The 16,118-nt window shown below is 47.2% G+C and overlaps 1 protein-coding gene across 2 annotated transcripts in view; it reads left to right on the forward strand.

The window, feature by feature from the left end:
* Positions 1 to 472: 472 nt before the first annotated feature.
* The window catches only part of ADAMTS9 (ADAM metallopeptidase with thrombospondin type 1 motif 9), a 78,561-nt gene continuing 62,915 nt past the window's right edge, over positions 473 to 16,118 (forward strand). The window contains exons 1-6 of one of the 2 annotated variants that reach the window (XM_059479984.1): positions 473 to 779; positions 878 to 1,266; positions 2,419 to 2,581; positions 14,216 to 14,502; positions 15,478 to 15,561; positions 15,664 to 15,785. In XM_059479984.1, coding sequence (XP_059335967.1) covers positions 686 to 779; positions 878 to 1,266; positions 2,419 to 2,581; positions 14,216 to 14,502; positions 15,478 to 15,561; positions 15,664 to 15,785 — 1,139 coding nt within the window. In that variant the 5' untranslated portion in view covers positions 473 to 685. Of the gene's footprint in view, positions 780 to 877; positions 1,267 to 2,418; positions 2,582 to 3,872; positions 4,007 to 14,215; positions 14,503 to 15,477; positions 15,562 to 15,663; positions 15,786 to 16,118 lie in introns of those variants that run through there. The other variant, XM_059479986.1, reaches the window with a different exon arrangement.

Raw genomic sequence — 16,118 nt, forward strand, 5'->3', positions numbered from 1 at the left:
ATTACGTAAGAAAACCCATCTCTCCTCCCAGTGAGTGACAAAGGGACTCATCCCCACCAGGTCCTGGCAGTGCAGGCAGCTCCGGTGCCGCCCTGCCTGGGCTACTTTGGGATTTTAAAGCTTTTTGGACGGAGCCGGCGGGGAGCGGGCGCCGATCCCGGGTGTACGAAGCCGTGGCTCGGACTCCCCCCGCCCGCTCCAGCGATGGTTTCCTTGACCAAAACCTGCGACTTCGGCTCTCGCCGGCAATGAAAAAAGAAAGTGTCATTGGAAGGTGGGGAGCAGAGGAGGGCGGGCTTGATCCATGGAGCCCGCCCCTTTTTAAACAGAGAGTCCCGGCAGCTCTCGTCCACCAGCCCGACGGGGGGAGAGGCGGAAAGCGAGGGAGAGCAGGCGGGCGGGCGGGCGGCTCCCCCGTCCTGTCCCGGCCCGTCGGTCCCGACCCCGGCCCGTCCGCCCCCGCGCACCATGCGCGGCCCCCGGCGCCCCGCGCGCCGCCGGCCCGCCCGCCCCTAACGCCGCCCGGCTCCTGCGCCTTCCCGCGGCAGCGCTCCGGGGGCCGGGAGGGGGCCGCGAGAAAGGAGAAGAGAGGGGGGAAAAAAATTAAAAGAGGAAAAGGGAGGAAAAAAGAGGAGAAGGAGCGGAGGCGGGGAAAGCTGCTCCTCCGAGGACAGCGCGCAGCACCATGCAGCTGGCGCCGTTGGCGCTGGCACTCACCACGCTCTTCATCGACGGCTGGAGGACGGCAGCGAGGAGGCAGAAGCTGCACCCCAGGCAAGGTAAGGGGGTGCTCGGGGAGGGGCAAGGGGAGTGCTGCGCTGCCGCCCCCCGGGGCCGCGGGGCTCGGCCACTTCACTCAGCGTCTGTCCCCTCGCAGCCCAGCTGCTGGAGAAGCTCAGCGAGTACGAGATCGTGACTCCTACCCGAGTGAATGAGTTCGGTGAGCCCTTCCCCACCGATGTCCACTTCAGGCGGCGCCGGCGGAGCACCAATGCTGCCCCCGACGCCTGGACGGCGGCCGCCGCCGGCTCCCCGAAGGCACACTACAGGCTGTCCGCCTTCGGGCAGCAGTTCCTCTTCAACCTGACGGCCAGCTCGGCCTTCATCGCCCCGCTCTTCACCGTCAGCCTCCTGGGAGAGCCCGCCGCAGACCAACGGCGCCTCTACGCCGAGGCGGCCGACGCCGATGTGAAGCACTGCTTCTACCGGGGGCACGTCAACGCCCGCCCTCGGCTCACCGCCGTTATCAGCCTCTGCTCCGGGATGGTGAGACCCCCGCCCCGCTGAGGGCCAGGGGCGGAAGCGCGGAGGAGGAGGAGAAGGAGGAGCGGGGCGACGGAGGGTGGGCGGGCAGAGCGATGGCGCCCGCCCCTTCCCCTGACGGCGGCGGGCGGCTCCGGCCCACCCCGGCCGGGGCTTGCTCCCACGCCGCTCCTCATCCCTCGGGTTCGGGGTGCGCCGCTCCTGCTCTGCGGATTTTTGGGGGGAAAATGCCACCCATCGACACCTGGAGGGGCGGTCTGTGGGCCAGACCCGGGCACGGACCCTGCCTGCCCCCGAGGATGCCGGTGTGAGGGATGGCTGCGGGCTTACCACCAGCGCTGGCCCCGGAGCCACCCAGCACCCGAGACCAGGGCATGTCCCGGTCCCTGGTACCCCAGTTGGGTGCCCTTCGGTGCAGGGATGTTGGCACCGGGATGTGCAGAAGCTCCTAAAAGGGGAGCTCTTCTGTCTGTCCTGGTACCTTTCAGTCCCACGGGATGCCAATTTCAGGGGCTCCCCGGAGGTTTCTGCTGGCTTCATTCAGTCCCGGGGTTCCTCTGCATGTGTATGTGGCTTCCCTCCCGTGGATACCAGTATGGGATGGCTGCAGAATGTTTTGTCTTGGATATTTTTTAATTTACCCACCAAATATGCACATTGATAGTTGTACGCAACTAGGAGAGCATTGGTGTCTCCTTGTAAGCAAGGGATTTCACTAGCTGGACACCTTCTTCTGGTCCTTATATGTGGGTTAAAAGCCTGTCTCAGGGAAATGTGCTGTGTGCATGTGAAGCCAGCACATGATGGGGTTGCACTGGGACCTCCAGCACACAGCAGCACCATCACCCTTTGGGCAGGACTGGCTTGGTGAACATCACTGGCATAAGGACAGGGTCTGGCAGACATGCCTCTCTCATGCTCCCTGCCTGTGGGTTGGTAATTATCCCTTTGTAAGCACCAGTGGGATGGCTGTGCAGCCCAGGGTGGGTGCAAGCAGCGTGACCAAAGCTGCAACTCCAGCCACTGCCCTCACAGGGGTTACCACAGAACTAGGCACACCTCCCTCATTAGCTGCTTGCTTTGTGGGGTAGTGCTGCTAGGTGGTTTGTCATCGCACACAGCTGACCTCCTGTTCCTCTCTCTGGACCCTCTCAGCTAGGCACATTCAAGTCTGATGATGGGGACTATTTTGTAGAGCCACTCCTATCGCTTGAGGAGCAGGAGTATGAAGAAGAGCACAATAAACCACATCTTGTCTACCGACACCGGACACCTCCAACCAACTCTTCAGGGGACTGGCAGACTTGCAATACTCCAGGTACTCATTTTCTTACTGCCTTGGATGACTCGATGCTTGGAAGTCCTGTTTGCAGTTAAAAGGCAGTAGGTTTAGGGGGGAAAAAAGATGTGGAGTTGAGAGACCCCTCTAGAAATGGTGCTGTGAATGCTGGGACTGGGCTCATGGTGGTAGTGCTGTACTGGAGAGATGTGGTGCACCCGTGCTTTCTAGGAATTGGTTATGAGGAAGTTGCGGTCAGAAAAAAGTTTCCCTTTGATTCCTGAGGTAAAGCTGGCAAGAGAGCTTTTCATCTGTCTTGCCTTAAGTATCCTGTGAGCCCTTAAACTCGTTTTCTGTTCTATCCTACATGTAATTCCCAATCATCCTAATCTGATATACTCTCTGTCTGATACTCTGTCCTTTAAATGACATCTGTCTTAGTCTTGCTGTGCTCCTGGTCTTCTTTCCCCAAATCTGGCTGTGAGTTGTCACGTCTTACCTCTTTCTAGTGGAAATGAGGAGGTCCTAACACCAACCCTGACAGTTTTCAGTAATCATTTTTCCATGGTTCATTTTCAAAGGCTTTTTTTTCTCATGGCTCTTCCTCCACCAGCACCATCTCCCTGACCTCCTCACTCTCTTTTTCTAGTCCTTGCACATATGAAAAGAGCACAGACCTTTTTCTCCCACCCTTCATGTGCCTTGATGAGCAATAACCTTGCTCCTACTGTCCCTATTATCTACAGTGGCCTCCTGCTGCTCTCTGCTTCCTTGACTTCCTGATGTTCGCAACTAATCCTCCCCTTTGGCAGCAAATACCTCAGTTTTCTCTGATGAAGCTTATTCCTTCAGTCTCCTGTTTCACCTGCTGTTTTGCCCTTGTCCTTTGGCCTGCAGCTCGATCTACAGGAACTTTAGAACCTAAACAGAGTAGACCTTGACTGAGTTCCCTTGTGGGCTGCAAGCTGCTCATATGCTGCAAAGTAGGCGGAGTTGCTCAGGAAGTAAAGGTACCACTGGAGGAGAAGTATGGTGCCCAAGTTAGGCTGCAGTTAGCACACGTTACTTGTTTGGCACCCATGACTGTGATCGTGGCTGTGCTGTTGAGCTGTCAGTCTGTTCAGCTTGCACTGGTCATGCTGAGTCCAAAGATGCTCTGATACTCTGTGACCAGCCAGAGCAACATGTGCTTCTTCTGGAAGACGTGTGAATCCACTTCCACATGCAAACCTATGTGCCAGGGGTACAGTGGCACCTCTCACAAGGCTGTCATTGTTTGTTCTTCCAAGGGTTGCTGCTGGAATATGCCATTCTGGTTTCTCTCTTCCAGCTGTTTCTGCTCCCTTCTTTGAGATCAGATGCAGGAGACTCAGAACAGTTGGAAAGAAACACGGAATCTGGCACATTGCATCAGTAACCCTTGGAGGAACGGAGCAGCAGATCACAAGACTCATTGAATCAAAGGTAGCTGGGAGGGCTCTGAATTTTGCTTGTGAACTTGACTCTGTGCTGCTGTAACTGACTGGTGTATTTCACCCCACTGTATAATAGTTCTCATTTAGAATATTATTCTTCTGTATTGTAGTTCACAAGAATAATACTCCATCTGTGATTTTGCTGTATCTCTTCCTCCTTTGTTCCACTATGCTTTGCTTCTTGCTTGTCTTTGTTTTCTTGCTCTTCTCAGTTGCTTCATGTAGTGGAGGGAGGAGTTCTCACTTCTCAAACAGAAGCTTAAGTGTTCCAGATAGGCATGAGAGTCTTGTCTCCCTGTCCTTTTTCCCTCCATCTCTCCCTCTTACCATCTTTTCTTTTTGTCATCATCCAAGCTTTTGAAAGGGAATGATGCTATGGCCATATGTGTTTGGTGAACAAGTCTTGGTTATTTCATTTAAGGAGCAAGTTCAGAGCAGCTTGGGCAATGATGAACCTTGGCATCCAACCTGAGGTTACATCTGGTGAGAGAAGGTGTCTCATGTATTTGCATCAGAGGTGAACATGCAAAATCTAGCAGCACTCACTGTTTTAGACAAGGTGTATCTCTCACTCCTGCCAGAGAAGAATGGTTTTGTGAGAGTTTGGGAGTTAATCATAATTGTAGGGTGTTGTGTAAATCCAATCTTTTGTCAGAAGAATGTGTGAAATGGTGCATTTGCTTTGCAGGCTTCTGGTAGGGGTGGAAATTTGCTTGAAGAGGAAATTCATGGGAGGGAAATCTAAGGTACCCCCCTGAGGTGAGCAAGGGACCCTGTGTTGCCAGGCAGTGGTGCTATTAAAAATGACTTTCTGATAGTCATCTTCCTGGAAATGCTTAATAGTCAACATGCTGGTGTGCCCTTGCCATAATGATGTAATTTTAAACTTCTTGAGGTATTCAGGAAAGTTTCCCTTGTGAATTGACTAACAGATTGAGTAAAAGCTTTCATTTGCAGCAGTCTCCCTGGTCGTACTTTTAGTTTTCAGTGTGCTGAGGTCAGCTTAGAAAACCAGGCATTTGCTTTTGTGAAGTTTTAATTAGCAGTTTCTGATAATAGTTTTAGGTCTTCTGATATAAAAGATACTCTACAGGTGTTCTGGAAAAAGATCTTTTTCCTCTGAATGCTGATGGATATCAAATGGAAACTGTGCTCTGCAGATGAACTTTCATAGCACAGCACTGGGGTCTCTGGCAATGCATTTGAGCCGTCTGGCATACAGCTCAACTGCTGCAAGAAAAACTTTGGACAGAGTTTTCCTTGGGGTAACAGGTTAATGTAGTTTCAGTCATAGGAAATGGTGCATTTTCCTGTCCTTCTTTTCTTGTAGTTGGTGCCGTGAATCAGTTTGTCATCTGGCCGGGGATCTGGCAGGATAATCAGTTGTGTTTTCCTGAATAGCCCTGACGGGATGAGGGCTTGGCCAGGCAGACAGCATGATGTCACTGAGGTGCAGCACCACTACCACCCATCGCTTCAGGATAGCAAGCTCTTCCGACCCAATCATTAAATATCCGCTTTTTTGAGGTGGAGGAGGAAGAGAAAAGAAATTGCAGTCCTAAAAAAAGAAAAGAGGAAGTGGCTCATTGCAAGGCTGCAGAGCGCCGCTTTCCTGCACCCCATGGAGGAACAATCTGACTCCAGTGATAAAGGCACGGAGCTGCATCCTGCATCCACCTTCATGAGGCAGGCAGCACCTCCCCAAGCCCCCATCCAGTGGGACCTTCTGGCAGGAGTAGACCTGTGAGCCCTTTCCATGTGAAACTGTCAAGGTTTGGTCTTGCAGAGAGATGTCCAGGTCCAGATGCCAATAGGACACTGCCTTTGGTCATCACTTAAGTAAACTACTTGAGGCACCTCTTATTCTGGGTCTTACATCCATTTCTGCTGCTTCTCCTTTCTATCATATTTCCCATGGTTTTTGTCAGTGATGTATGCATATATGTATTTCTATGTATATTTCAGTTGTTGAGTTCTCTGGAGCTCTTCTCTTCCAGTTTTGTTGGGGTCTGTGATAGCTTTAGCCTTCTACTGAACCTTAGCAATCATTCTGCCTGTTGGCCACCCATTATTCTGAGACAGATGTGGCCTCCACCTGCTTGGTTGCACTGAGCCAAAATTCTCCTATGTCCATGAGTATAATTGCAAGTATTGTGCCCTTTCATCACCCTGCTTCTGTTGACTGTTTGGCTCTTGCTCCAAACTTTGCAAATTCTGTGCAGCTTTTATTGTGACCCTGATGCAGGACTCTCAACTAAACTTTTTGGGGCAGCTCCTTCTTTGTACCCATGCTGCCTTTAAGTTTTAGCTTTCGTAATTTATGTATAGTGAGTGTGAGCTGCTCCCTCCCTTGCTGCTGGTCAGCTGTGCCCATCCTGAGGCTGGCATTGGACCTGGGCTCTGGGGCTGCATGTGAGGATCTTGCTCAAAGTCCTCTCTCCTTAATGAGAGCATTTAAAGCAGGAACATCCACCACGGGCAAAACTCGTCATGCAGAAGCAGCAATAACACTGTGATGGTGCCAAACTAGTAGGAAGATGATTAGAGCTGTTCCTGTTTCTGGAGGGGAGCCAGGGGGCTGTAGCCAGCAAAGAGGCCTTCCAGCAGTTCGTGCTGAGGTGGTGAGGTTTTGGAAACAGCCTCAGATGAGTGCAGGACAGAGCAGGTCTTACCTGTGCCGTGCTGACTGTGCCCCCACCCACTGCTGGCAGGGGTGGGAAAGCCCAGTGACTCACCTGCTGAGGCTGCTTTCCAAAATCCACCAAGTATTATCAGCACAGATGGCTGTGGGACACAACCTGCAGGCTTAGCATATCCCACTACCTGCCAGAAATGAATGCAAAAGGGTCTCAAATTTGCTGGTGTTTTGTTGGGTGTTACAGCAGTTTGACTGCTGGAGAGTACATGTATGGCCAGGCGCAGCAGCTCCACAAAGGGAAGCCCCATGTGGTCCAGGTGAGGAGAAGAGAAGGTCTGTGTGTAAGTTGTGCTGAGAAGGGTCCTACAAAAAGCAGAGGAGGAACCAGCAGCATGAAGCAAGTCTTGCTGCTGAGCCAGCATGGCACAGGCATACTCAGTAATGTGTCACTGATTTTTCAGTTGCATTAACGAGTAATTTGTAATAGATTACCCTTTCATAGTAACTGTAACAACCTTTCCCACTGAACCTGACACTGGGGAACCACCAGGGCAGAGGAGGGCTGCCCTGTGTCTTGAGCAAGCAGATGCCTATTTGCTGCCAGCTCAATGATTGTGATCTTATTTCTGCATGATAATTAGCACCAGCCTGCTCTCCTAATGCCAGCCAGCTGCATGGGAAGTCACTGGTGAACCAGTGGCACAAGCAGGAGATGGTTCTGTCACCATGTTCCCATGTGCTTGGAAGGGCTGGTCAGGTTGAGGTTGCCAGAATGGGGGTTTGTTAGTGTGTTATCAGTGCCATGATCAGGGAGGAGGCCTGGGGAAGGATGTGTTTGCTATCTGGTACTGTGGCTAAAGCCTGACTTTGTAGTGTGGTCTTTCATTGGTGCAGGAAGGGGATGAGCTGTTGTTCCTGCTCCAGCTGTGGTTCCAGGTGTGTTTGCAGTGTTAAAATTGGCAATAGAGTGGAATGAGGCCAGTGGTGGAAAATTTCCTGCTCCTTCTCCAGACCCTTTGTACGTGTTATATTGTTACTTTATAGCAGTTTCAAGGCAGAAACTTTGAATTCCGTTTCCTCAGGGCTCAATGTTTGTACTCCTGTGAGTGGTCTGTGATGAAATCCCAGATCCTTTGCACTTGGATTGTTGGTCTGTAGCCCTTTAGTATTTTTGCTGTTTCTTTTGGACTCTGTCTTGCTTCCAACTGTGTCCCCTCTTTTTTGTTTTCAACTCATTCATCCAGCAGAATTCTGCATTCTAGGTGTCTGGTTTCCAGGCAGGTCTTCAGGCAAATTCTGTACTGCTGAGTGTCACGTAAACTCAGGCTTGCAGGAGATCTGCAGGGAGGCTTTCTTAAGCCTTTACTTCCAGGTTGAGCAATCCTTGAGCTCTTTCAAGAGTCTGTTTAAGCTGTCAGCTTTGCTCTTGGCCTCAGGGTAAAACACTGAGTTTGTTCTTTCCCTCAGAAAAGTTTCTTATCTTAAAGAAGTGGATTGTAATTTTTAGTCAGATAGTAATTAATTCACATTTCCTTCCCTCCCAGAATAAAGAAGAGAATTGCATCACAACTCCCATATGCTAATGTAATTAATTCTATTTCTGCCTCCCTGTTGAGGTAACAGCACAGTAAGAGCCAACTGGTATTTGGTCAGCTGGGCCTGGGAGGTCAAGCTCAAGCTTTTGCCATGCTGAGCTGGGGAAGGGATCAGTCTGTAATGTTTGAGGTGTCTTGTGATATTGACAAGTGAAATAAGGTAATAGACTGACTTCAGTTAAAAAACATTGATCACAGTCAGATCCCATAATTAGTTTTGGCTTAAGATTCCTCAATGTGAGTTATATGTGCATGCATTTTGTTGTTACTCTTAGCCTTGAAAATGTATCAAGCATCCATCTGGTGCCCTAAAGGTGTAAGATTTAAGATTACGATTAAACAAATTGTTGTTGATTGGTTATTGTTCTGCAATTTAAACATGGTAAGTGGACAGAGTTAAATTATTCTCCTGGAATCAAAATGGACATACTTTTGCCTCATCTGTGTGGACATCCACTGAAGAAGGACAGGTGGGAGAAGCAGAGGGGAATCACTTGGGTGCTTTCTGTCTGTTCCCTATGGCATATATTACTGAAAATAAACAGGCTGACTGTTCTGTGACTGCTTCTCCCATATGCCTGTAATATCATTATCAACATCCCTGTGGCCAATTGCTGAACAATTTCTTTTTTTCTTTTTGTCTAATGGGATATTTTGTCTTATCTTTTACTGACTGTCAGTACAAAGTTGTGGTGGCCTCAGTGTTGTTCTTGTTGGCACGGTGCCTCACAGGTGTCACTAGACACTAGTGTGGGACACAGGTTGGTGTATTTGTGGCTGTTGTGCATTGGAAGTTGCCTGAAGAGCATGTGTGGGAGTTCTGTAAGATGATCTTGAATCATTTTCTGCCACATGTTCAGCTCATGTGTTAGTATGTCCTTTCTTAAAGAGAAAATTTATTGTTTTGTTCATTAATCTACTTTCTGTCTACTGTGCAAAATTGATAGCTTTCAATTGCAACATTTTACCTTAGGCATAAAAATAATCTTTTAGGCTGGAATGCATTCTGATATTCATCACCTGGAAAGAAAACATTTAGAGTATGTGTGGTCTTTAGTGTTAGCATGGTATAAACCAGAGAATGTTTTATTACTAAGGGAAGCTGACTGCTGCTCACTGCAAGTCCGTGGTTCTCAGCATTCTGGTTCAAGCAGTGAGAAGAAAGGCAGGGTCACCCTGACAGACATCAGGGTTCAGCATCACCTTGAGCTTTGGCACCTCCAAGTCTCTATAGTCACAGACACAGGATGCAGTGAGTGAATTGGGGTGGAACTGTTGGTTTGTGCATCAGTGATGCTTCATGCCAGTCTGAACTGCTCATGGCTTTCTAGCTTTGCTTTCTGGCATTAATATTTTCAAATATTGCAAACACAAATTCCAGGCTCTGGGCTTGACACGTGGGACTGACTTCAGCAGGAGGAGCTCCTGGACATGGACCTGGCTATAGCAGCAGCTCTGGTTCACTCAAGGAGCTATCCAGAGGGAAGGCAGGATTAATCCTGCTCATAGGGCTGATCATCTCAATGTGGTACAGGGCAAGGCAGTGGCTGGTCCCCAATTTGTTTCAATCCCTGGCTATTGTCCAAGCAGGGTGTGAAGCTCCTGGCAGAGAAGGTGTGTTCAGCTCTGGGTTATGCTGACCACATCAGCACCCCACAGTTACAGAGGTGAGAATTTGGCCTCATGCAAATCCATCTGAGATACATTTGTAGGTGTATAGAAACATCTTGATATAAAATTAGGACAGACCCAGGGCTAGAAAAGTTCTTTGGTCTGGCTTCTTACCTGTTTGTGTCCTAAAGAGGAGCCAGTTTCCATTCCATTTCTTGGCAAGAAGAGCCTAAAAATGTGGTTCAGTTTCAGCCAGTCTGATCTCTGCATGAAGGCAAATCCATTTTCCTCTCTCTGTTTCCCAGGTGATGGCAGTCCCTGGGGCAGCTGCCTTTGTAGCAGCTACAGGCAGCAAATCCAGCCAGGCAGCTGGAGCTGGGGCTTGGACTGAATCTTTTGGCCAGGGTTTGCTCCTGTGGAGTTGAGGGAGACAGGTCACACACTGACTGACTGCATGAGGGGAACTCAGCTGAGTTTTTGGTCTGTTTTATGAAGGTGTGCAATAATTTATTATCTGTGCAACTGGATCAGAGCAGGGCTAGAAGTGGTGTGGGTCAACTGCTGAGTGGCAAATTTTATTAAAAATCCTAGGTCACACATTCAGAAAACTTGTGATAATTAGTCAGTTTGAAAGGATCATACTTTTTTCTAGCAGGGAGATGTTGTTAGCTCAAGAAAGGGAATTTTTCTTGCCTCCTTCTCTTGCTCTCTCTCTCTCTTTGTTACATTTTTTTTCGCTGCTATGTGCAGCTCTTATGAACTTGGACCTGAACTGGAATTGCTTGAATTGTTACGTGTCTTACTTAATTGTGCAAATTGCTTTCTGTTCCAAGGACTAGTTAATGTAGAAATGGAAAGGATTAGGACTGTTGGGATAAGTGATCATTCCATCTTTTAATGTTTGGTTTAGTATAACAATAGTTACTATGTCAAAAGCAAATCCTGACTCTGCCCTGTCATGCAGGCAAAGTACTCACACAGGGCCCGAGTCTTCCCTGCCCTCTTTCTTGTGATAGATCCAAAGTACATTAGCCAGCAGGAAACATCCATAAATCAGCTGAATGGATTCTGGGCTGAGGCTTCTTGCCTGGGCAAAAATAAATGGCATTAGTGAAAAGATGCCATCAGGAAGTGATATCCTTGCACAGGATTGGGTCTCCTTTTAAGTCCCACATTACAAAGAAGAAACCAAACAGAAAAAAAATTAAGATAAACTACCAGGTCTGTATAAAGACAGTGAAAACAGCATAGATTGCCTTAGTAAAGTAGGCAGTAAAATGGACATTATTCTAGCCTTTACCTGCCTCTCAAATGAATATGAACTGTTGAGTCAGTGCATGGGCTCGCCTCATACTTGAATTATTGAACTATAGTTTACATGATTTTAAAGGTAGTAAGTAAGAAGAAAAAGAAAAGTAAAAAAGTAAAAGAAAAGTTTTCTTTTAATTTTACAAAGTAAAAGAAAAATGTTTTGCTTCTTAAACTCATCCAGTTACTACCATGTGTAAGTAGATGTGTTTCAGGTCATTGCAAAGACTGGGGGCTTGCCAAGAAAACCATTTTTCTTGCTGATTTCTGTTACTACGTTAACACAATAGGGAAAATAAAGTGGGGAAATATCACACCCTTTTCTGATGTTATGTGTGGCAGTAGGAAGCTGGTGCTGCAGAATCACAGTTTTGTGTAATGTGAGATTTTCCCTTCTGCCTGATGGAGCAGGAGCACGTTGCGCCATTCAGTGAGAGCACTGCTGTTGTGGCCATTGTAATGGAGCAGGATATCAGCAGAATCAGGCACACAGAGTTCCTGGCAGTGCCTGTGTGCTGCTCCCATTAATGTGGTCAGGATTTTACAGATGGGTTGACAGCAGTGCACAGCCATTAGCATTTAATTTTTTACAGGTGAGTGCACACTATCTACATGCAACAAAGATGGGTGAAGATAACAGTTCACTACTGCCAAAGTCCAGGAGTGGCTTTCCATGCAGGGCATCCCCATCACTGGTGCCTGGTTTTCCAGTAACCAGGCTGACAGACACCCAATATGTGACCTGTCCAAATGGCACAGTGCAAGTGTTGGAGTGACTTTGTGAGTGGAAATAATTCAGTTGTTTTGGAAGTGATGATGTGTCTGCCTTCATTTGTGTGCTGAATGGGGAAAGAGCACTGATACTGTACCAACACTTGGCAGGATTAGATTAATGATTGCACTTGATGATCTTTAGTATCTTTTCCAACCTAAATGATTCTGTGACTCTATGCCAGATCTCTGCACAAAAAGGAAAGTTATTTTTCCTCTGTGCTGAGCATACCTGGCTTTATTGGGCTCTGATTCCCCTGCATGATCAGGGGCAGGTCAGGGCTCTCAGAACAAGATGTGGAATTTCATGTGGTACTCTCTGGGTGGTTTGTGAGGGTTTTTTTAGTGTGTGACACCAGCTGCAGGATTTCAATGCAAGCCCAGTGAATATCAACTTCTTTTATAGACCTGTGTGATAGGTGTCTTCAAAGATAGATGTCTTTGCAATTCCCTCTTTTTTTGCCATCTGACATCCCTCTGACTGGATGGTTGGAGGAGAAGGTACCCGAGCCTCATGGCCCCACCTGGGGCCCTGTAGAGCTCTGCCTTCACTCTGCAGTTTTGTCTTCAGCCTCACTCAAGCCCTGTTGAGCATCTCACCATCCTTAACACATTTTTCCTTGGGCACCTGCTCCTTTTGGAAGTTAGTTATTTAAAAGGGGAATTTGAGGGGTGGTCTTAGGGTGCAGAGAGGAAAGGAGAGAAGCTGGCTCAAGGGCTGGGGTTAGCACTTTCTCCTCAGTCTGGTCCTCTCCTCACCTTTAAGTTATTTGTATGCATAGTTGGCTCCCCAAGCTGATTGGCACTGAATGAGTCGGGATAATGTCACGGTTGCCCACGAAGCAGTGCCAGCATGAGAGCATAACCTTGCCAACACAAGGGCATTGATTAGAGCAGAGGAACTAGGGCAATCCAATTATAACCACAAATGCCATTGGCTTTCTCAAATTCTTACTCAGATAACTGCAGACTCTCTGCTGTATTAAGGTGGTCTGGGCTATATCAAGAAAAGGGAATTTAGAGGACTTAGGTAGTACAGAGTAGGCAGGATTTAATTCTTAACTGCTGTATTGCCTATTTACACATAGGGTAGAAGGATAGTATTTTTCACATAGGTAGAAGCTGATCCCCTTTCCCTGCCATCATACTGCAGAACATATTTCTTTATTTGGAAATTATTACAAATATTTCTAAAAGGAAACTATACAAGAAAAAAAATATAAAGTTTCCTATCATTTCAATCTTGTTTGAGCATTGAATATTCCTTTGTTCCGTAATATTATGCTTCCTCTAACCTACTCAATGGGTCAGATAAGGAAATGTGATATTTTTCACCACCATGACGAAATTAAACTAAAGCTACAAAGAGCATGAGGGTTGTAGCCTGGAGTCGTAGATGAGTAGTTCAGATCTGGCTTTATATTAAATGCAGAAGTGAACAGTCTTTCGTGGATGAATCACATTCAATTAGCTACTTCCTATGATGAACTGATTAAAAATTAAGTGGCATCAAATAAGCCTGATTTTGCTCTTACATTTAAATAATGCTATAATTACATACTAATCAGATGGTAAATCTTAATTGTACACGTTCCATATGTTTTATATGCCTGTTCTCCCTCTTCATTTTGTCGTCTTTGTATCAGCATGGAGTATATTTTCAGGCTGCTTTTATGTTTGGCCTAATTGAATATCAAAAGCAGTATATGTGAAACTTCCTGAATTCTATTCTTTCGCCAGTGGCAGCTGTGCTATTAGATGACCTTTACCATTCCTGTAGCACAGAATAATAAAGGGAGGGGGGGAGCTGAAGCCCAGCCGTGTTATTGTTAGAGACAGAAATAAATCATATATAATTGCTTTGCTGTGAAGGCCAAATCCTGCCGTCCTTCATGCCTGAGTTAGAAATACAGGATTTGGACCTTTGTTTCCTGGCCACCTTGGACGTGCCCAGAATCCTCACACTGCTGCTGCAGTGGCTAATTACCATTGCAGGGCTCCATCCCTCCTGCACAGACCAGGAGCTGGCTCTGCTGCAGGGAATGTCCACCTCTAAGTGCTGCTGGCTTCCCCAAGATGGCTTTAAAAATGAAGCCTTAGATGTTGGATTACATGGTGGGCTTCCACAGAGTGCTTCTGTTTCAGTTCCCTGCTTGCTTGGAGCAAGCCTACACAACTTTGTTGAGGCAATAGGTATTTTGACTTAGCATACACATGGCATTAATTTTATTCACTCCAGAATGTACTGTATGTGTTTTCTGCCTTTTAACCATAGATCATGACCACAGTCACAAAAAGAACAAACGGAAACACTGGAGAAGGCAGTGGGCAGAGAGCAGCATATTGTCTGACGTGGAGATGTTGAAACACAGCCTGGAAGTGAATTCTTTTTCTGGGGACAGCAACAAGACAGGGACCATTGGTGAAAAGAAGAGCCACAAGCGAACGAAGCGGTTCTTGTCCTACCCACGTTTTGTGGAGGTGATGGTGGTGGCTGACAGCAGGATGGTCGCCTACCATGGAGCCAACCTTCAGCACTATGTCTTAACCCTGATGTCAATAGTGAGTGTTCAACCAGGGCAAGTAGATTCACCCACAAGTCGTTTTCTAGTGGTCACAGAGCCCCTCTCTGCTGCGTTCATATGCAACACCATCAGTTTGCCTTCCCTGGGCATGGAGATAATGCTGGGGTTACATCAAAAATGGTAAAACATGGCTGGAAAATGCTGGTTGGAGTCTTCTTTCCCAGATCCATCACACTTCCTGATCCTTCTCACACCTCTCCCAGCTTTCTGAACATCAGATACCATGAGCAATAACACTGGTTGTTTAGTCCACATGCTGTACTTTTGTTTTTATTTAAGCCCACATGAAATAACAGCTGAATTTAAAAGGTGCTTTGGGCACTGTGCCTTCCAGGGCCCTGAGGCTGGTAGGTTAGGCAGTTGCCTGACTTTCCTTGCTGTTGCAAGGAGAAGGAGCCTGTTGTCACCCTGATCCTTAGCATAGTTCTCAAGTTGGCTTTTCAGGCTGAGAGCAAGCACCTTAGGAGCTGCAGGTACTAGGATGCAGTAGTGCAGTTTCCAGACAGGCAGTTCTGTAGATTCAGAGTGACTGGCAGGGAGTACCCAACACATTTGTGTCTCTGGAGGGATGTTCATTCTGTCTGAGGGTAGAAGTGCACTGAATACATGGTCTGAAACTGCCCATGTCAAAATCAGGTGCTTGGAAGAGTAAGTTGCTTTTGACAGTCTTGTTTGGTGGTCTTTGTGTCTCAGAGCAGAATGATCCTTTAATTTGGTGAAATGTGTGCTAAAGCAAAAGGAAATGTTGGGTTTCTCTGATATCAGCAGGTTTTTTTCATTCTCAAATTGTGCTTCTGCCAGGAGGTCTCTCCAAGTAGCATCAGAGCACTGAGCAGGGCAGAAGAGCCGCCCAGGAGAAAAACAGTTGCAAAATGGAAAATATGTGTGTTGTCTTAATTGTTTGTTTCCTTGAATGTTAAGAATAATTCCAAATATTGCTTTTTTGAAACAGGTGGCTTCTATCTACAAAGACCCAAGCATTGGAAATTTAATTAATATTGTTATTGTGAAATTGGTCGTGATACATAATGAGCAGGTAATGGAAATTATTTTCTTCACCTTCTGCTTGACAATGGCATTTGTAGTGAGAATTGTCATGAATAATTAAAATACCTGCTTTCTGTGTGTTGCTTATCAGGATGGCCCTGCAATATCTTACAATGCCCAGACAACATTAAAAAACTTCTGCCAATGGCAGCAGTCCCAAAACCACCCAGAGGGAAGTCACCTTCGCCATGATACAGCTGTGCTTGTTACCAGGTGTGGTGAATATTCTCATGAAAACTGTTGCCACTTGTGTGTCAGGGGCTGTGAGCATGTAATGTATGGGCAATGTTGAGGTTTTGATGTGAGTGTAATGATATTTGCAGTTGTGGGAGCATATGTCCACCATAACAAGAGATGATTTTGAGAGGTTCAAAGCTGTCTAAGGTCTACCCATGGGTTTAGCATAAGATGAAAAACTCTGACTGTGGTGGGGAGTTAGTTTGGATGATGTGGCAAGCCAGCATGAGAAGGTCCATTGAAGGACCAAGAGTTGTTTCTGCTGTTATTACTGTGCTTGTACCTTAACTCACTGCTGCATTGAGAATT

This window comes from Ammospiza nelsoni, chromosome 11 (assembly GCF_027579445.1).
Source record: "Ammospiza nelsoni isolate bAmmNel1 chromosome 11, bAmmNel1.pri, whole genome shotgun sequence".
Lineage (NCBI taxonomy): Eukaryota > Metazoa > Chordata > Aves > Passeriformes > Passerellidae > Ammospiza > Ammospiza nelsoni.